Source organism: Sus scrofa, chromosome 15 (assembly GCF_000003025.6).
Source record: "Sus scrofa isolate TJ Tabasco breed Duroc chromosome 15, Sscrofa11.1, whole genome shotgun sequence".
NCBI lineage: Eukaryota > Metazoa > Chordata > Mammalia > Artiodactyla > Suidae > Sus > Sus scrofa.
This window is the reverse complement of record NC_010457.5, coordinates 71,234,649-71,256,681: the sequence shown is the minus strand read 5'-3', so window position 1 is coordinate 71,256,681 and position 22,033 is coordinate 71,234,649. Positions and strand designations below refer to the sequence as shown.

General features: G+C 39.1%; 1 protein-coding gene across 3 annotated transcripts in view; it reads left to right on the top strand.

The window, feature by feature from the left end:
- The window catches only part of GRB14 (growth factor receptor bound protein 14), a 127,499-nt gene continuing 114,721 nt past the window's right edge, over positions 9,256-22,033 (top strand). For 2 of the 3 annotated variants that reach the window (XM_021075428.1, XM_021075426.1), the window contains exons 1-2: positions 9,257-9,629; positions 10,894-11,026. In XM_021075428.1, coding sequence (XP_020931087.1) covers positions 9,439-9,629; positions 10,894-11,026 — 324 coding nt within the window. In that variant the 5' untranslated portion in view covers positions 9,257-9,438. Of the gene's footprint in view, positions 9,630-10,893; positions 11,027-22,033 lie in introns of all 3 variants that reach the window. The other variant, XM_021075427.1, reaches the window with a different exon arrangement.

The following is a 22,033-nucleotide window of genomic DNA, read 5'->3' as shown; positions in this document are numbered from 1 at the left end:
ATTTAGGTTGTTTCCATGACTTGGGTACTATGAATAGTGCTGCTATGAACACATGTATCCTTTGAATTATAGATTTGTCTATATATATGCTCAGAAGTGGGATTACTGGGTCATATGGTAGTTCTATTTTTAGTTTTCTGAGGGACCGCCATCCTGTTTTTAACAGTGGTTGTACCAATTTATAGTCCCACCAACACTACAAAAGGGTTCCCTTTTCTCCACACCCTCTCCAGTATTTGTTATTTGTAGACTGAATACATACATGGAGAAAAAGGTGGATTCCTTTTTCACATCATTCATAAAAATGTATCACAGACTTCAATGTAAGTGCTAAAACTCTATAACTGATAGAAGAAAATATAGGTGTATATATTTGTAACCTTGGACCTCTTAGATATGATACCAAAAGCACAAGTGCAAAAAAAAATTGGACTTTATCAAAATTTAAATGTGATTAAACATATCATCAAGAAAGTGAAGAGATAACCCACAAATGAATAAAATATTTGCAAATCATAAATCTTGTAAGTGACTTCTATCTAGTATACATAAAGAATTTTAACAAGCCAGTAATAAAAAGACAAATGGCTCAACTGAAAAATGGGGAGAGGGTTTGAATATCCATATCTCCAAAGAAGATATTCAAATGGCCAGTAGACACATGAAACGATGTTCAACATTGTTAGCCATTTGAGAAATGCAAATCAAAACCATAATGGGAAAGCACTTGGCACCCACTGGAATGGCTATACTCAAAAGACAGAAAATAACGTGTTAGTCAAGAGTGGCGCAGACACTTTGGAAAATATTCTGGCACCTCCTTAAATGATTAAACACAGAGTTACCATATAGCTCCACAACTCCAATAAGAAGTGAAAACACATGTCCACACAAAAACTTGTACTTAAATGTTCACTGTGGCACTATACACAATAGCCAAAAAGTGGAAAAAATCCAAATATCCGTCAAGTGATGAATGGATAAACAAAATGTATATACACACAACAGACCATTATTCCTCAATAAAAAAGGATTAAAATACTTATACATGCTACAACATGTATGAACCTTGAAAGCTTATGCTAACTTAAAGGAGCCAGTCATAAAAGACCACACATAACAACTATGTTGAGATATAATTCACGTATATGATTTACCACTTAAAATTAAATGGATATTAATACATATGCAGATTTGTACAACCATCGTAATTAATTTTAGAATATTTTCATCACCCCCAAAAGAAACACATAACCATTAGCATTCACTCTCCATCTTCCTCCAACCCATACAGCCCTAAGTAATGACTAATATACTTTCTGTCTCTGGAGGTTTGCTAATTCTGGACATTTTATATAAAGGTACTCTAATATCCTTGCATTGTCTGGAAAGACAGCAAAGGTAAATAAATATAATTTGATAAGTCAGGTATATATATATTTTTCATCGCTTTTTTATTGAGGAATATGGACTAAAAGTTGAGAAGAAACTATGAATTGTTTTTAAGAGATAAATTCCTAAACAAAGCTACTTATAAAAATCAACACTAGAAGAACTAAAATTTAGAGCAGTCCTATATCTATTAAAAATGTTGTTATTTATTTAAAAATTTCCTGTAAAGAAAATCATGTGGCCAAATTACTTTATAAGTAAACTGTATCAACTATTATGGAAAAAAAAAAAACCACCAATGTGATACACATTCTTTAAGGAAAGATGAAAAGAAGGACACTCCTCACCTCTCATGAGGCCACCATAACCTTATATCAACACCTCATAAGAATCACAAGAAAAATCTGGAACAAGACAGGGATGCCCACTCTCACCACTGCTCTTCAACATCGTTTTGGAAGTCTTAGCCACAGCAATTAGACAAACAAAAGAAATCAAAGGCATCCATATAGGAAGAGAAGAGATCAAACTGTCACTGTATGCAGATGACATGATTCTATACCTAGAAAACCCTAAGGATTCAACCCCAAAACTCCTTGAACTGATTAATAAATTCAGCAAAGTGGCAGGATATAAGATTAACATTCAGAAGTCAGTTGCATTTCTGTATACCAGCAATGAAACATTAGAAAAGGAATACAAAAATACGATACCTTCTAAAATTGCACCTCACAAAATCAAATACCTTGGAATACATCTGACCAAGGAGGTAAAGGACCTATATGCCAAGAACTATAAAACTTTAATCAAAGAAATCAAAGAAGAGGTAAAGAAATGGAAAGATATTCCATGTTCCTGGATTGGAAAAATCAATATTGGAAAAATGGCCATACTACCCAAAGCAATCTACAGATTCAATGCAATCCCTATCAAATTACCCATGACATTGTTCACAGAACTAGAACAAACAATCCAAACATTTATATGGAACCACAAAAGACCCAGAATCGCCAAAGCAATCCTGAGAAACAAAAACCAAGCAGGAGGCATAACTCTCCCAGACTTCAAGAAATACTACAAAGCTACAGTCATCAAAACAGTGTGCTACTGGTATCAAAACAGACAGACAGACCAATGGAACAGAATAGAGAATCCGGAAATAAACGCTGACACCTATGGTCAATTAATCTTTGACAAAGGAGGCAAGAACATAACATGGGAAAAAGAAAGTCTATTCAGCAAGCATTGCTGGGAAACCTGGACAGCTGCATGCAAAGCAATGAAACTAGAACACACCCTCACACCATGCACCAAAATAAACTCCAAATGGCTGAAAGACTTAAATATACGACAGGACACCATCAAACTCCTAGAAGAAAACATAGGCAAAACACTCTCTGACATCAACATCATGAATATTTTCTCAGGCCAGTCTCCCAAAGCAATAGAAATTAGAGCAAAAATAAACCCATGGGACCTCATCAAACTGAAAAGCTTTTGCACAGCAAAGGAAACCAAAAGAAAACAAAAAGACAACTTACAGAATGGGAGAAAATAGTTTCAAATGATGCAACTGACAAGGGCTTAATCTCTAGAATATATAAGCAACTTATACAACTCAACAGCAAAAAAACCAATCAATCAATGGAAAAATGGGCAAAAGACCTGAATAGACATTTCTCCAAAGAAGATACACAGATGACCAACAAACACATGACAAAATGCTCCACATCGCTGATTATAAGAGAAATGCAAATCAAAACTAACTACCATGAGATAACACCTCACACCAGTCACAATGGCCATCATTAATAAATCCACAAATGGCAAGTGCTGGAGGGGCTGTGGAGAATAGGGAACCCTCCTGCACTGTTGGTGGGAATGTAAACTGGTACAGCCACTATGGAGAACAGTTTGGACATACCTTAGAAATCTATACATAGAACTTCCATATGACCCTGCAATCCCACTCTTGGGCATCTATCCAGACAAAGCTCTACTTAAAAGAGACATGTGCACCCGCATGTTCATTGCAGCACTATTCACAATAGCCAGGACATGGAAACAATCCAAATGTCCATCAACAGATGATTGGATTCGGAAGAAGTGGTATATATACACAATGGAATACTACTCAGCCATAAAAAAGGATGACATCATGCCATTTGCAGCAACATGGATGGAACTAGAGAATCTCATCCTGAGTGAAATGAGCCAGAAAGACAAAGACAAATACCATATGATATCACTTATAACTGGAATCTAATACCCAGCACAAATGAACATCTCCTCAGAAGAGAAAATCATGGACTTGGAGAAGAGACTTGTGGTTGCCTGATGGGAGGGGGAGGGAGTGGGAGGGATCGGGAGCTTGGGCTTATCAGACACAACCTAGAATAGATTTACAAGGAGATCCCGCTGAATAGCATTGAGAACTATGTCTAGATACTCATGTTGCAACAGAAGAAATGGCGGGGGAAAAAATGTAATTGTAATGTATACATGTAAGGATAACCTGACCCCCTTGCTGTACAGTGGGAAAATAAAATAAAAAAAAAAAGATAAAATAAAAAAAAAATAAATAAATAAATAAAAATTAAAAAAAAAAAAGAATCACAAGAAAGTAAAATTACGGGCCAATCTCATTCATGAGCAGGGTGCAAAAATTAAAAGTTAGTATCAGAAAACATCAAAAATATATAAGAAAGAATGAGTAGGGTTTATTCTAGGAATGCAAGTTTAGTTACTATTAAAAAAAATCTCATTACTTCGATAGGATGAAGAAGGATAACTATATAATCAACCCAGTAGATACAGAAATGCTTTTTAATAATATTCAATATCAATTCATGATAAAAATTCTTAGCAAACAAGGAATATGAGGGAACCCTCTTTCCTTATCTGACAAAAATATATATGGTAAGGGTAGGACAATATTATGTTTAACACATCCATTTGAGCTCAGAATAAGAAGAATCTGTGCTATCAACACTCATATTCAACACTGTACTCAAATTCCTAAGCAGTGTAGTAAAACTAAAGAAAAATATTAAAGATATAAAATTAGAAAGACCTGAATAAAACTTATTATTCATAGATAATATAATCACATACATAGAAAATCTAAAAATGTTTTCAGGAAAAATTTTAGAATTAATGTGTGAAGATAATTATGTGATAAAGAGATAAACACAGATATCAGTTGTTTTCATCAACAACAAATGATAGAAAATGAAATTTTAGAAAGGTATCCAAAATAGTGTAAAAATATCAAATATCTAAGAACATGTTTAATACTACATGTGCAAGAATCTATGCAGAAAACCATAAAACATCATTGCAACATATTAAAGGTACAACCAAGTGGAAAGACACCAATTTCATGGACCAGGCCATTATATTTTTTTAATATAGTTCTCCTCAAACTGATTTATAGATTTAATACAGTCCAATCAAAATTCCAGCAGGTCTTTGTAGAACTTGTGACTCTAATTCTAAAATTAATAGGCTGATGAAGAATAAAGTGAAAAGCCTTGTTCTATGGAATAGTAAGACCTTTTAGAAATCATAGTAATCAAGGCAGTGTGATAATGGCATAAATAAACCAAAGGAATGGAAGAGAGAGAGGCCAGAAAAGACCCAAGGATAGATTAAACAATTGAATTATGACAAAAGAGGCGCCACAAAGTTCTGAGGAAAGACTAATCCTCTTAATGATTAAGCCTGTGATAATTATCGATTTATGGCAACAAAAATAAAACAACCTCTATACCTTCACATGCTCATACCCCAAGGGAAAAAAAAAATCAGTTTGGGGCGGATCACAGATTTTAATGTGAAAAGCAAAATGACAAATTTCTGCAATATATAGGGGAATTTTCTAAGTGGGATCAAAACATAATCATAAAAAGATAAATCTGGCTATATTATACTTAAGAACTTCTGTTTCGCAAAAGATACCACTTGGTGATCCAAGATATAAGACAAAATGTCTTAACAAAACATAAGTAGCAAAGAGATAGTGATTTCAAATATTAGAATACAAGAATATCAGAAGAATAAGAAAAAAACAATTTATCATAAAATGAGCAGGAAATGTGAATTGGTACCTAGCAAAAGGGAATGTCCAAATGGCAAATAATCACATGAAAAGGTGCTCAAATGTCATCAGTCATTAAGAAAAGTCAAATTCTACCATGAGATATCACTATATGTGCACCAGAATGTCTATTGTAAAAGTTCTGATAATATTCCAATTGTCAAGGATATGAAGAACTGGGGAAATTTATTCATTGCTGGTCATGGTGAAAACTAGTAAAATCGATTGAGAAACTGGCAGTATCTACAGAAGATAAGCACAGACACACCATAACCTCAGAATGCCACTCCTGTACACATGCCATGCAGAAATGTATCCACATGTGCATCAAGAGAAGGGTGCAAAATATTCACCGCCACACTATTAATAACAGTCCAAAGCTGGAAATAGCCCAGATGTTTATCAGTAGTAGAATGGATTAAAAAATGTGATATTTACATACAATAGAAGAGTTGGGAAAACTACAGATAATTGTAAAAGCATGGGAGACTATCATAAATATTGTGTACTAAAGGAAGCAGGTCAAAAACTAAAGGGTCATACTGCATCATCCCATTTATATTAAGGTGCAAACCAGACAGTGTACTCTATTGTGAGTAGAAACGGATACTTATGGGTAAACTATGAGGTGATTACTCTGAAAACCTGGATTGGAGGCCGGGCTTTTAAGGACTGACAATAATGCATTCCATGACCTGACATCAGTGTTTGCCTTGTGATAAGTCATCACAATTTTGTTTGTGAACTTCTTTTCTGTACCCGTTTTCTCTTTCCTAATATAAAGGGTTAAGAAATTTGATTCAGTGAGAAAGGGAGAGATAAGCAAGGAAGACACATTTTTCATAAGGGTAGGAAGGCTAGGATCCCCGGAGACAAAGGGGTGGAAAAAATTCACAAATAGGGGAAGGAGCCAGGAGACAAACTGCTTCCTTTGCCTTTTTATAGGCTCAAGTCAAAAGGGACACAGCACTAGGAGAGGACTTGTTCTTTGGTACCAAGATATCTCCCTATTGTTTCAGGTATCTTTGTTAGTTATGGGAAGGAAAATCTCTTTTTTTAACTTCCCTTTTGACAGAAAAATGCCTCTGTATACTTTTAGGTTGTACTAGGTCCAACAGTATTCTGTATCTACATAAAGTTGCATAGTTCTTTATTTAGAATCATTATTTTTTGGTAAATCTTTGGTATGCAAAAATTAGTTCTTTCGTTGTCTTGCTTCAAAATTTGAGTGAGTGGGGAGTTCCCGTCGTGGCGCAGTGGTTAGCGAATCCGACTAGGAACCATGAGGTTGCGGGTTCGATCCCTGCCCTTGCTCAGTGGGTTAACGATCCGGTGTTGCCGTGAGCTGTGGTGTAGGCTGCAGATGCGGCTCAGATCCTGCTTTGCTGTGGCTGTGGCTGTGGCCAGCAGCTACAGCTCCAATTAGACCCCTAGCCTGGGAACCTCCATATTCTGTGGGAGCGGCCCAAGAAATGTCAAAAAGACAAAAAAAAAAAGAAAAATTTAAGTGAATTCTATCCTTCTTGATATAGATCCTCAAGGTGTCTGGGAGTAAATTCAGTATTAATGTTAATCTACAAGGCAAAACTATTTAGATTCTCATTCCTCAGAGATTTGTTCTTTTCCTTTTTGCCTCTGATGCCTGCAGGTATTACAATTTTTACCTATGGAGGTTAGAGGAGGAGCATAAAGCCTGCAAATGGATGCTCTCTGGATTTCCACTAAATGAGAAGATACCCAGAGAGGGAAGACACAATTGAGACCTCAACTTCACCCAACAAATACTCTTTCTTGAGGTTAAAATTTCCGCTGGGAAGCAGAGCAGTATACACTATTGGGAAATAGTATTTCCAGTGATTTCAACAAAATATTTTCCACTTAATCTCTTCTCTCCCAAAAAGACAGCCTGCTGTGTTTGCATGCTCGCACACACACGTGTGTGTGTGTGTGTGTGAGAGAGAGAGAGAGAGAGAGAGAGAAGGAATTGTCCAGAGTAGGGAGGGGACAAACTTCAGCCACTGATTCACTTTTCTGTTAGAATGCTCAAACTATATCATTTTTAGACAGGAGCAATGGCTGCAAGGCTTTTGGATAAAAACAGGTATGACTTATGGAGTTGATGACGATGAAAGTGTATTTCTTTCTTTATGTCTCTAGCTCAAGGTATCTGCAAATACATGCCTCTTTTTTTATTTTGCTGGGATGACCTCAACCCATCTGTAGGTTTTTATATTAAACTCTCTTAAAACCCACACATAGAATCCAGACCACACTTCAGGGAATCGGATGTGAATGAGGGCTCTGCTTGGCACACAACACACAACACCAATACATTAGCTATCATCATGATTAGTATTACTAATTTGTCTTGGCTTAGCCATTGTATTGTTATAAGTGTCCTGGAGACCACATCTATTGTGTGACCCTGCCCAGTGCTGCTTTTTGTTGGGTCTTAATTTTGACTTCAGGACAACGGAAGACCTTGGATTCTGTAAGCTCTTTGATTCAAAATTTTTCTGTCTCCAGGAAGTACTCCAAGTTTCTCACAGGCTGGGGGTTAGTGACCCCTGGGTGTCAGCAGTGGTTGGTGCCAACGTGTGTGTGAACACACGGATATGGAGGAGGGGGTTGTGCCAGTTTCTTTAGGAGGCAGTGTTTGCCTTTCCCTGGGCAGTGGTTGTGAAGGTTAAGAAAACCTGGTGAAACAGAAGCCAGGAACAGATGTTACCTAATTTGGTCAAAAAACAAAGAGTGTATAAAACATTTGGAAATCTCAAATAGTGAACTGGGCTGGGGGCACTTACAGGAAAAGCAGAAACAGAATTACCACCCAGAATTCAGAGCAAGGTTGCTCCATCTAAGACGGTGAACGTAATGTAATTTCTACTTCAAATAGTCTGGATTTGGGAGGTGGAATCTTCTGGGTTAGACGCTTGACTGCACCAATTACTAGTACTGTTGTACCAGGTACTCTATGACGTTGAGCCCCAATTTCCTTATCTGCTAAAAAGGGTAAGCATCTAAATTTATGAGGTTGTTGTGAGGTTGAACAGGACTAGGCAGAGTGAGAACTCGTTAAATGATAGCTAGTCTTATCAGAAGAAAATTAGTAATTTTTCTAATTCTCAAGACAGTGTCGGGTTTACCCATACCTTATTAAGAATTCTCAAACATCTCAGGAGTTTTCTACACTGATTGCACTTCCTGCTCCCCGATCGTCCATCCCCTTACCCCCTCCCGTGTCTTTAGTTGTGGAGTGGAAGGAAGAAGAGGCACGTGGGGGAAGGACTGGGACAAACCTGGCCCCCTGGCCTCCCGGCACGGTGGGGCCTGTCATGGCGGCCCGGCGACAGCTGAGGTGATCTGAGATAGCAGAGCAAGAAGAATGAAAGGTCTAGGGGGGTCAGCGCTGCCCCGACCCCTGCTCAGCCGGCGGTCGGCCAGGTTACCCCAGCGGGAGCGTCGGCTCACATGGGTCCCGCCTCCCGCAGCGCGGGTCCGCCCGGACCTCGGGCTCAGCCTCGCGTTCGGGCTCCCACCTGGGGAGGTGGCGGCCGGGGCCTCGCGAGCTGGTAGCCAGGCCCGGGCGCGGACGACAAGGGCCCCAAGCCAGCGCCCCCCCAGTGCCCCGGGCCTCGCGCGCCGCCCGCCCCAAACCCGGCGCCCTCCCCGCCCCCTCCGCGCCTCGCCCCGCCGCCCGAGGCCCCCACCCACCGGCCGCTCCTCCCCTCTCCCCACCCTCCTCCTCCGCCCCCTCCCCTCCCCCGCCGCCTCGCCTGCTGCTCGGCCCCGAGTCTGAGCCGCCCGGGCCCGGAGCGCAGGCGGCGAGGCCACCGCACCTGCAGCGCGCTCCGGCTGCCGAGCCGGCACCTCGCCTCCAGCCGCCCGACCTCCTTCTCCCCCCGCGCCGGGTCTCCCATGACGCCTGAGCCCCCCGACCGGCGACAATGACCACTTCCCTGCAAGATGGGCAGAGCGCCGCGGGTCGGGCGGCTGCCCGGGACTCGCCGCTGGCCGCCCAGGTGTGCGGCGCTGCCCAGGGGAGGGGCGACGCCCGCGACCTGGCGCCGGCCCCCTGGCTGCACGCGCGGGCGCTCCTGCCCCCTCCGGACGGGACCCGCGGCTGTGCTGCAGACAGGTAGGCAGCCCTCGGAGGGCGCGGGGGAGTGTCCTGGGTTGGCTGCCGGCGAGGGGGTGAGGAGGCGGTCCTAGGGGGTGAGCCATGTGCCCAGAGCTGGGCCAAGTTTGTCAAAGTCTCTGAAGACAATTCCCTTTGAGCTGGCTCCTACCGGATCAGCAGGACATTGCGATCTCCCAGCGCCTTATAAATAGCATCACCGTTTCATTGAGAGCTCCGGATTTCTCGCCTCTGCCGGTCCGTGTGAACTAGGAGGCCAGGCTCCAGGCTGACCACCCCCACCTTTCTTCTTTCTTCGTGGTCCTGCATTAAAAAAAAAAAAAAAAGCAAAAAAACCTTTTTCTGTTATATATTAAAAAAATCATAGAATAAATGAATTCACCTCCCACATAGAGTCTTACAGCGACCCTGGAGAGGCAAAGCACGGATTGACATTTGAGCAGTCTTGCTGTTCAGCAGGAAAGAATAGAGGCTTTAAAAGGTTTCCCAGTCTCCACAGCATTCAGCACTAAGTGCCTCTAGAGTTCACAATCTTGCACATACTTTAAGAAAGAAAAAGGCTGCAACAATACAAAAATCTATAGTCCTTTATATTCATACATTTTAATGGTACTTTTTTCAGATTTTCAAAGTGCTTCAACTTCACTGAAGTTAAAATTACTCTGCAGTGGACTAGAGTACATTTATACTAGGAAGTTATATTCACTTACCTCCTCAGAAACACTGCCTTGCAGTTTAGTATCTATAAGCACTTGAAAAATCAACAGACTGTGTGTGGGCAACATTGTGAATGAAATTTGAAGTGAAATGAACCACAGCTATAATTAATAGACCATAACTTCGAAAAGTGATTAGTAAAATAGCATAGGGAGAAATTCACTAAATGTTTATAGACTTTATCAATTTAATGGATGCAAAACAATGTCCAACTTCTCGGGATGATTTTTGCATCAATAATTTTGTAGTCTGTATTTTAACTTCAAGGAAAATTATCAAAAGTGCTTGAAATGGGGTTTCCCGGCCTGGTGATTTTTTTTTTTTTAAAGTCCCCCTCCACAGATGGAATGCTATAGAAGATTGATTTATATCAATTGATATATTTTATTTTGATGTGCAGAAAGTACACCACAGACCTTTGCTGTATACTTTATATGATATTAATGTCACAGAGTGGTGCATGCTGGCCTTAACTTTTCAATCCTGACAGCAATTATATTTTACATTCTGTTTTATGTAAATTACATTCTATGTTCCCTTGGTGTAGGAGAAAAAAGAAAGATCTTGATGTTCTGGAAATGCCATCTATTCCAAACCCTTTTCCTGAGCTATGCTGCTCTCCATTTACATCTGTGTTGTCAGCAGGCCTGTTTCCCAGAGCAAATTCAAGGAAAAAACAGGTATGCATTTAAAAATGTTCTAATTAAAAAATCTTAGGAGTTATACATCCCTTTAATCTTTAAGATACTCAGTAACTTACAGTATTAACAAAGGATTATCATGGCCTATTTTAAATAACTCTGTTGACTGACATAGTTCTTTGCCATTAGTTTCCTTTAGGGTCTCAGTTTTCACATCCGTGTAATGCAAATGTTAAAATTTACCTGTCAGGTTTTGGGGATGGATTAAATGAAAGAATATATGTAGAGTTCAGAGCCTGTGAGCTATAATGGCTCATGTAGATGGGAGAGTTATATATGATAAGAAATGATCAATTTTAAGTTGTCAGTAGGAAGAGCTGGCAGTGGTATTGGGGTAAAAGGGGGTTGATTTGTTCCTTTAAAACCTTCTTCAATCTTTCACATTTGCAACCCAAGCCAACCCTATTTGCTAAAGGAAAGTGACAATAATGAGTCTGGTGAAATGTAATTGGAGTTTAGGACTCCACAGGTTTTCTTTCATTTCAGCAAATCCCTCAGTTTGGAGGCATTTGGCCTCAGGGGGCAGATGACTTCTAAGTGATGATTAATTTATGGACTTAAATTTTTTTGGTTTTCTTTTTTTTCTTTTTCTTCTCTTTCTTTTGTTGCTTTTTAGGGCCACATTTGTGGCATATGGAGGTTCCCAGTCCAGGGATCTAATTGGAGCTACAGTTGCCAGCCTATGCCACAGCCACAGCCACACCATATCTGAGCCTTGTCTGCAACCTATACCACAGCTTAACCCACAGAGCAAGGCCAGGGATCCAACCCGCAACCTCATGGTTCCCAGTTGGATTTGTTTCCGCTGCTCCACGACAGGAACTCCTTTTTGATTTTATTTATTTTCAAGTTTCTAGTTGGGGACTGACTTGAGGAAATTAGACTTCAAAGACCAAGCAACTATGGGGAGATCCATCATGATTATACATTTTTTTGAAATGGACAATCTCATCTCTTCTGAATGTACTTCCTCCCAATTTTGAATCAACAAAACAGAGAGAAGCTTTACTAGGCAAAAATGTACATTGTTCTTGTAAGGATAGAAACAACAAATTTAAATAGTCCTATGCGTGCAGTGAGGACAGGGGTAATGAACAGAGAGGAGGAGAAGACGGTTATTTCCCCATCTTTTTTTTTTTTTTCACTTTTATTACCTGTGATAGGTTCATTAATGCATGATGTGTGCTTATAGCTTTAGGACTGAAGAAAATACCCAGGAAATAGATGAATTCTTGATATCATACGGCAATAATAGAGACAGTAGAGAAATATGGAATGTTGTGTTTTGATGGACGTCTGGTAAAATAAGGCTTATACACTTGTTTTTTTGGGGGGGAGAAAGGGTTGAAGTTTAACTGGTACACATGCTTTTTGGATAAAGGTTGGAGAAAGTGGGAGTAAATATTCCCAGAGCAGAGATATGTTCTGAATTAGAGTCTTTCATTGGGGAGGCATATCCTTAAGTGGGTGGGACGGAGACTTTGGGTAGGGGGTGATCAAGGAGGAGACCTTGTTATCAGGATGAGATTTAAAGTCAGAGCCCAGGGGAAAAACAGCCCTGCTGAAATGTCTGGGCCTTTTAAGAGCTTGGCTTTTGAGTTAAGATGTAAGATGGGGATATGGATGATAGACTAGTCTGTGCATCATGGTGGTGGAAAAAATTGATTCTGACTGCCCCTGTGATTCAGAATGGGAAAAGGACATGTCTGATGATGGCATAATAGCCATTTGGGGAATTTAACACATTGTTTCCCCTTTTATGGAGGGAATTTACCAAGGGGCAGCTTTGATTTAGTGTTGAGTTAGAGGTTGAACAGAGGACAGGGAAAAGAGGAAGAGAGGACTGAGTTTACTCTGACTTTAATTTCATGAATGAGCACTGGGAGAATGCTCATGTCGACCAGACGTGTCCATGGGACAGGGTTTGTTTTGAATTGAGACAGAATGAGTGTTTTGTGCTAAAGGTAGTAGAGGAAGAAAAAAGAAAGAGTAGATGTGAGTATCAGGGTCAAGTCAGAGTGTACCCTGAGTATGGGGAGTTATCCTCCAAGAGGTAGACCTCTGATCTGTAGGAATGATAGCATTTCTTGAGATCAGGTTTAGGAAATGGCAAAATGGGAAAAGGGTGCTAGGCTGCCCATGACTCCAACTGGTTTTCTGCTGGGCCCTGTGTCCTGTTTGCACAGTGACCTTCTCAGAGAGTGCTGCGCCCACACAGACAGCTGTGCTGTTTCAGGAGCAGAGTTCTGGCCTGACTCCTGGAGACCAGTCCCAGAGGGGTGTTCCCACCCAAGCAGCGCCCTTCCTGCTGATCTCTTCCTTGGCGCTAGGGTTGGAGTCTCTGTGAAAAGAAGGATGTCCCAGGTTTGGGGAAGAGGAAGGTTTCTTTTCCCATTCTTTTTTGTTCCCCTTTCCCCACCTAGACTTTGCATTTAGAACTGATCCTTTGTTTTTATTCCTTTGTATATGCACAGTTCTTTGGAATGGGAGGTTTTGGGAGCAGATGACTCTGTGTCAGTAATTTCCCCATGCTCAGTATCTTTTGTGACACAGACTTCCCTTTTACAAGATGGTATTTCAGGCCTAATTCTCTCTGACTTCAGTTGAGATGATGTAAATGATTATATGTGATAGGTTTCGATTGACCATTATTTGTGGTTGAAACATTATGGGAGACAATATCACGATGTCTCGTTCCTTTATAATCTCACTTTCATTTGTTTTGTTTAATCATTCCAGTCGTTTTAGCAATCTTTTCTCACCATAGAAAAAATGAAGAATTGCACTTGTTACTTATAAGTAAATGACCAGAAAGTTTGAAAGAATCCAGACTGGAAATGTTAAATTTCAAAACCACAGTCAAAAATCATTTTACAGGCCATAAATATTTTCTTTTACAATTTGAGATGTCTACATAATGCATGAGTGGTAAAATGTATTGAAGCCATAAATAGGATATGCTTTATCTCTTTTTTGCAAATAAAATGTCTCAAAGTGTACAATACTGTAGGCTTTCAGTACTTCTATTTTAAAATAAGAGCTAGAATGAGATAAAATCTGGACTCTTTATTCCCTCTCCCTTTTTTAAAAGTAATACTGGCCAGATATATTTCTTAGGCATATATCTTTGTGCTTACGAGTAAAGCAGATTTAAAGTGTCCTTTCCATATACATGGTCCAGAAAAGTTGCTTGTATTTTTTTTTTTTTTTTTTTTTTTTTTGGCTTTTTAAGGCTGCACCCTCGGGATATGGATATTCCCAGGCTAGGGGTCTAATTGGAGCTACAGCTGCCGGCCTATGCCACAGCCATAGCCAAGCCAGATCTGAGCTGTGTCTGTGACCTGCACCACAGCTCACAGCAACACCAGATCCTTAACCCACTGAGCGAGGCCAGGGATCTAACCCACAACCTCATGGCTCCTAGTCAGATTCGTTTCCACTGTGCCTTGATGGGAACTCCTACTTTAAATTTTGTATTAAAAGTGACTTGACTTACGCATTTACATATCTTTCTTTCTTTCTATTTCTGATGAGGTTTACCAGGAAATCATGTTATAGCACTTACTACTTTAAGAAAGGAAAAGAATTAAGATATCTTTAGCCCTTGCAAAAGAATCAGTTCTTTTCTCAAGTTTGTTTCCCCCCAGGTAATTTTTGTGCTTAAACCCAGCTTGTATTAGCGAACACAAGCTGGGTTTAAGCACAAAAATTAGCTTTGGCTCATTCCTTTGCAGGACTATGTAGTAGAGCTAATACAAAATAAAGCTCCAAGGATTTTAAAGATAAACAAATCACCAGTGGAAATCAGTGCGATATGAAATGTTCGAGCTGGAAGAGATCTTTGAGATCATCTAGTGAAACACTCTTCTTTTATAGATGAGTAAGCTGAGGCTAAGAAATGCTATGTGGCTGATGATGTCATAGCTAGGACCTGAAAACTGGATTTCTTGAGGTTTTGACAGCCCTTTTTAAGGAAGGTCCAATGTCTGCAGAAGTCGAGGACACTAAGGGTAGCTCAGGAATAAACCTATATCAGTGTTGTTAGTTACAACTCTGCCCATAATACCAGGGAGGGATAACAAATGCCATATGATAATCTTCACCTAAGAACCTGGATCCTTTTTTTTCCCCTTCTTCAAATATAACTGTCTCTGTGTTTTATTTCCCTCCAGCTTTCTTTTCTTCTTCCTAAAATTGATATGGAAAATCTATCCAATAATTGGAATATTATCAAGTAAGACTTATTAGTATTATTAATAACTAGAATTTGTGTGTGGTGGGTAGTCCACAGTCACACTGAGGCCAGGAAGTGGGTCTGTCATGCACATTTTAAGATTTTTTTAAAAAGTACAAAAACTGGAAGTGATTTGCTCATGCTTTCACAGTTTAGAGATCAAAAAGAATGTCATTTCTGAGTGTGCTTTACCCCTCACCATACTGTTTCTGGTCTCTTCTGTATTGAATTAAAGCTTTTTATATACCTCAGGAAAATGAAAAATATCTTCCAAATAATTAAGAAATTATTTTCCACATGCTCTGCCTTTGATTTCATTTTCCTCTCACTTATCAGGGACTGTCAAAAGGTAAGTTCATCTCTATCCCCAAATTAAAGGGCTTCTGTTGTCTTTCCTTTGTGGTGTTGGTAATAATCCTAATTTGTATGGTGCCAAACTTATGTGTGGTTCTTGTGTGGCTGCTGCATTATCCAAACTCACACACTTATTTCTTCAGTGTACACAGAAGTAGAAAGCAATGAACTATACCGCCATATTCTTATTTTCCAGATTCAGCAATTATCAAGATTTTTGCCTCATTTACCCCATCTATTCCTTTTTGAAATTTTTATTGTATTTGTTAAAATACAATAAGTTACTTTAAAAGAGTAAATCCTGAATATCCTATCATTGCATCCCTACCTAGTTTTGTAGGCATTGCTGAAAAGTACATTTTCTTATTTAACTAAAATGCCATTATTCTCTAACATAAATAATTCCTTGGTATCATTTAAAATCATTGAGTCATATTTTCTTTGTTGTAATGATACATGAAATCTTCAGGTTACACACTGGTTATATTTCAAAGTCTGTAAATTAGCTCTTTGGCAATTTAAATTCGTTTTAAATGGAAACAGGATATAAATTGTATTTAGGCACCCCTCCCCCCCACAGGCCATCTTACAAAATCCTATTTAATGTGAAATGAAACGCGAATTTCATGTATATGCAGAAAATATAACGGAAACAATACTTTTCCCTATTAGGGTTTCAAACAAATATGTGTTTCCAACAACAGTTTGCTACTTTTGAATGTTGGCACTTAATGAATATCATTTTTCTTAGGAGGAATTTGAAAGTACACAGATCTTTGTAGCAAGAATGAATGAGGCTTTAGAGCAGCACTTCTTAAAGTGTAGTCACTGGATCACCTTCCTCAAATTCAACAGGAATGCTTGTTAAAAACATAGATACTTGGGCTTCTTGCAAAACCCACTAAATGACAATGTTTTGGTGAAGGGCATAGGAACTTGACTTTTTTTTTTTTTTGGCTCTTTGCCGTATGCACAATATTAGGGGTACTCTTATTCTCTGCTGCTTTCAAACTCTAGGGCAATCTGATTTTTCAAAATTACGGAAAATTTCCTTTAGTTGAGGAAAGGTAGGAATATTACCAGTGGACTTTAGTTGGTATTTTATCCAGATATTGATTGTTTGGTGGAAACAGAGCTTCACGTGAACTAATCTGAAAGGTTATGTTATAGGACCTGAAGGCCAAAAGTTCATTGGTCTTATGAGAGATTGCAATTGGGAATCAAAAAGTCAGCAAAAATCAAGGTAGCAGCTTTCTCCATTCTCTCTCTCTTGTTTTCCCACAAGCATAGCACACAGTCTCTGTTACTTCTAAATCCATTTCATTCTCTGACATGTCTCTGCAGTCTTGCTTGTCTTGATTGTGTGTCAATGCCTGTAACCCCATATGGCCACCCCATTGGAATAAATATTTCCTCCTATTTGAGGTTGAGCACTTGGTAACTGACTAGAGTCTGTATTTGGAGAAAGCTCTTAGCCCAGTATGCCCAGCTTTTATTCAGTCAGCTGTGGCCAAGGGGACACAGGGACCTGGACCACTGCTCATTCAGCAAGGGTTATGGAACAAATTCTATGAGTAGGAAGTATGGGTTCAGTAGGTAGGATGTATGGAGGTCAGGAAGAAACAATGGAAAACTAGTGCCCCAGAGGAAAAAAAATCTCAAATAACTGGACACACAAACAACTTATTATATGTGAAATATGGTGACCCACCAATTAATTTGGCTCAAGTCATTTAATTACATTTGAAGGGCTCAAGTCACTTAATTCACTTAATTCATTTATTTGTCAGTGGTTGCAGTTGATGCCACCCTTCAGTGATGGTCATCTTCCTTGGTCCTTGTTCTGAGCTTGCATCTTCGTGAGGTCCCTTGGCCTCTGATGACAGATGCTAACAACTCAGGATCTTCCCTACTTCATGCTAGTAACCTTCATCTGTAACAGATGACAGTTATCTCTTCCTATTTTAAAACTTAAGTCCTCTAGCAGATCCTCTGCTTGTTAATGTTTTATTTCCAGTTTGAAGGTTGCCTCTAATTTTTAGTTAATTTGCAGGATATGTTTGCAGTCCAATCTTTATCTGCAATATGACTTTAATTTTTTTACTTCTTTGAAAGCTCAGCTTTTGGTTGTTTTTCCCTAGAGGCATATATTATGTTCTATCAAGAGAAGGAAAATTGGAGTCATTCATGGTTCAATATAAATGTGGATCTTAATTAATATAAAAAGCTTTCTGCATCTTATGGACATTGCTTTGAAATATGTCAGCCTATATAGAATAGTAAAAAACTTCACTGTATAATTATACATGATGTGTATTTAAACAACAACAAGCTGACTTGGGAATTGTCCTTTTGGCACTCTAGATAAGGGAAAGTTTGATGGAGAGAACCTAGGAAATGGCCACAAGTCTTTGCTAAAGAAAGGGAATGGGAGTTCCCATTGTGGTATAGCGGAAATGAATCTGACTAGTATCCATGAGGATGCGGATTCAATCCCTGGCCTCACCCAGTGGGTCAGGGATCCAGCATTGCCATAGTTGTGGTGTAGGTCACAGATGAGCCTTGGATCCATCCTTGTTGTGGCTGTGGTGTAGTGTAGGCCAGCAATTGTAGCCCTGATTAGACCCCTAGCCTGGGAACTTCCATATGCCTTGGGTGCAACCCTAAAAAGGAAAAAAAAAAAAAAAAAAAAAAAAAAAAAAAAGAAGAAGAAGAAGAAAGGAAAAAAAAGAGAGGGAACCCAAAGGGATTCTTTCAGAATCAACTTAGAAGAGAAACAGGCAATTTGATGTAGGGAAAACGTCCTTACTTCTTGTCCTTCCCTTTGGTTTCACTTATTTAGTATTTTTCAAAGCCACAGAGAAAATAAACACAAGTAGGAGGATTAACATTCTTAACTAGTTTACAAATTCTTGTATCTATTACAAAAATCATTTATACGTTGGCTGTTTATTCACATTTTTTTTATTTCCATAGATATAATATTACATGTGGTGATTAGGTTGTTAGAGCAGTCAGTAAATATTTTTTAACCTACAATAACCCCCCAAAATGATAGATTTACGCTTTCTTGTGCACCATTTTAAAATATGGTTTCTGTAGAAAGACGTGGGGTAATATGATGTAATGGAAAGATATTGGACTGGGGATCCACAAACCTAGTTTTTAATATGGTCCTGCTGCTACTGAGTGATATAATATGAGCATAATGCCAACAATTCTGGGCTGAACTTGTAGAGAATGCTACAATTTTATTTATTACTAGGGCAAATGATTCTTATGGCTCTTGAAATCTAATGATTCCATAGTAGATAGGTGTGTTAGGAGGCTTTTTTGGTCCCACTGGCACCGGACATTCCCTTTTAGTTTGTTTAGATATTAGTTACCACACCTTTGATGAGGAGAACATTTGGGTGCCCATGGGGCAAGATGCACAGGAGCCATCTTTATGGAGATGATGGAGGCAGGAAGGGGCTAGTTAAACTAGAAATTTTGCATCAAAGTCTACGTCCAAATAAAGGGAGTCAGAAAAGGTATCATATCTGGGAGGGACCAGGTTTGGTGGTGAAATCGTATTTAAACTTAGAAATAAGGGTAAGAGATTAGATATGAATATTTGAGCATGGTATAGGTTCAGTATGCCCTTGGCTCTGCTTGCCTTAAAGGATTTGAGGTGGTCATAGCTTCTAGTCCTTCTTTAAACTCCCCTTGCTCCACCCTCAAGTTATGCATTTAATCACTCAAGGAAGAAACCAAGGCCTCCTCTTTCTACTCTTCAGTTAAACACTGCTACATCTTTCATCACAATATACTTGAATCTATACACTTCTCTCCACCTCCACTGCTACCATTCCAACTTGAGCTGCTGTCTTCTGATGTCTAGGAGCCTTATGAATAGCCTCCTTGATTCTACTTTATCCTATTTTGGTCTATTTTCCATACCCTTTTTAGAAGGGAACTTTTAGAAATGTAAATCACATTATGTCACTCCCTGGTTGAAAACTTTTTGATAGCTTAGGATAAAATTCAGAATTTTACCTTGGCCTACAGGATTCAACATGGTTTGGCTTCCGTCTATGTCTTAACCTCACCTGCATTCTACTCTTTATTCATTATACTCTAGCCACAGTAAAGGGACAGTCCTACCTCTGTGTGAACTTGGCTAGCTTTTTTCTACCTTAGAGCCTTGGGCTTGGCTGTTTTCTCTGTCTGGAACCTTTTCTTTTGGTTCTTTGCAAAGCTGACTCCTCTTTATTCTTTAGGTCTCACCATAAGATCATTTCATCAAGGGGGCTGTTTCTGACTAGTCTACCTAAAATATCCCCCTACTTTAGTGACTTTTTTTTTCCATACTATTTCCTAGTATACTTCCTTGGTTGTACTTACCATAATCTGAATTGTCTCATTTATTTATTTGGTCTAATTACTGTTTTTCCTCTCCAAATAAAATGTTTTAGTTTCACTGGAACCAAATGGGTTCTTTCTTTAGAAAAATTAATGAGTAAATGGATTATTGAAGATAAATAGTTAAAACCAATTCGACAAATTGTATTTTGACATTTTTTTCATAATCATGATCACTCATCTTCATCCTCTTCATCAAACTTTAAAACATATTTCTAATTTTATTAACAGAATTTTTATCAATAAAAATAAAATTATATACTATGCTCCAGAACTAGTGGAATTTTAGCAATGTATGTCTTTGCTTTCATTACCCATATAGGAAATTTTGATCATGTGTTATGAAATTAATGAATATATTTCTGATTTTAATCATTATTCTTATTTAATGGAATTATAAGTGAAAAGTGCTTGGTGGACTGTTATACTTCCAGCTTACTATGTGTTAAAAATTCACGTTTAGAAAAAATTAAGTGGGAATATCAGTTGGATTTATAATATGAGTCTCTCAGAGCAAGGGGTAGATATTAGAAAATGTTTTAATTATTACTTATTAATGTCATTGGTGAGTGATGTAGGCCAGTGCTCATGATGTAGAAATGGGGAGACATATACCCCTTGGATATACGAGAAAACTTACCAAGAGAATTACAAACTCAGAGATTTAAGATAGCCAGTTTCCAGATCCTCATCTTCCATATATACTTTTTTCTAAAACTTAACCTTCCCAAAAACCCACTTGTGTTCACAGTAACCTTCTTACTTGGTGCATTACCTTGGGGCATGCAGATCTCCAGGGCAACGCACACATGAAAAACTTCCTTTAATGATGAATCAAAGTACCACAAATCAGAAGGGGGTTCTTGTCTTTTTACGCTTTATATTTCTGTTAAGGGGAGACATGGTTAGAAGTGAGGATTTTGGCTAGAGTTAAAACATTCTGAATTCAAATATATGATGGTTTGATGGTAGTAATGACAATTTTCATTTCTTATAGTTCGATTTTCATTTATTAACTTCACTTCTTCCCTCTCCTGACTGTTGTCAAAGAATATGTAACCTTTGAGGAAGAGTTTCCTAAGAAAAGCAAATGCACATTAGTAAGAAATACTGAATGGTGAAAATGGCCGCTTGTCATGTATTTAAGTGTACTTTACACTATTCTCTCTCTGTCTCTCTGTCTTTTTTTTTTTTTTGGTCTTTTTAGGGCTGTACCCCCGGCATGTGGAGGTTCCCAGGCTAGGGGTTGAATCAGAGCTGTAGCTGCTGGCCTACACCACAGCCACAGAAATACCAGATCTGAGATGCATCTGTGACCTGCACCACAGCTCACGGCAACACGGGATCCTTAACCCACTCCACTGAATGAGGCCAGGGATTGAACTTGTTGCCTCATGGATGCTAGTCATATTTTTTTTCTGCTGAGCCTCGATGGTAACTTCCTTTCCACTATTTTTAATACTTGGGGCACATTCATAGCTGCAAGAAAATGTGCCTGCAAACACCGGATATTATCTAGGTTAGTGCTGAGGGTGAGGAAGTTCCCTGGGAAGCCAACTTGGAGTCTCCGTTTGCCTGCAGGAAATTTACTGGGGCTCAGAGCTCTTGGAAACAGTGCCTGTGGGAACGGACAGAGTAACAAGCTGGGCTGCAGTGCAGTCACAACAGAGGTCTCAGTTGATCCTACAGGAGCTCGAGCTGGGATGGCCCTACAGAACTGTTTAGAATTAGGGGAGAAAGACTGGGCCTCTTCAGCTGAGTGCAATGGTGGGCGGGAGAGACTTAGCCTGATCTTAGTGCTGAGACACTAATGGCTAGGAGAATAGTGATTCAGTCCTAAAGGGTGCAGGCTTGGATGTTTTGCTGCAGCATCTATAATAGTTCATAATTCTGATTATTTTAAATGAAAGAGAAGTCCTTTTCGAGACTACAAGTGTTTTGAAAGGAAATTGTATAAAACTCAAGGATATAATTTGCACATAAATCCTTTCAGA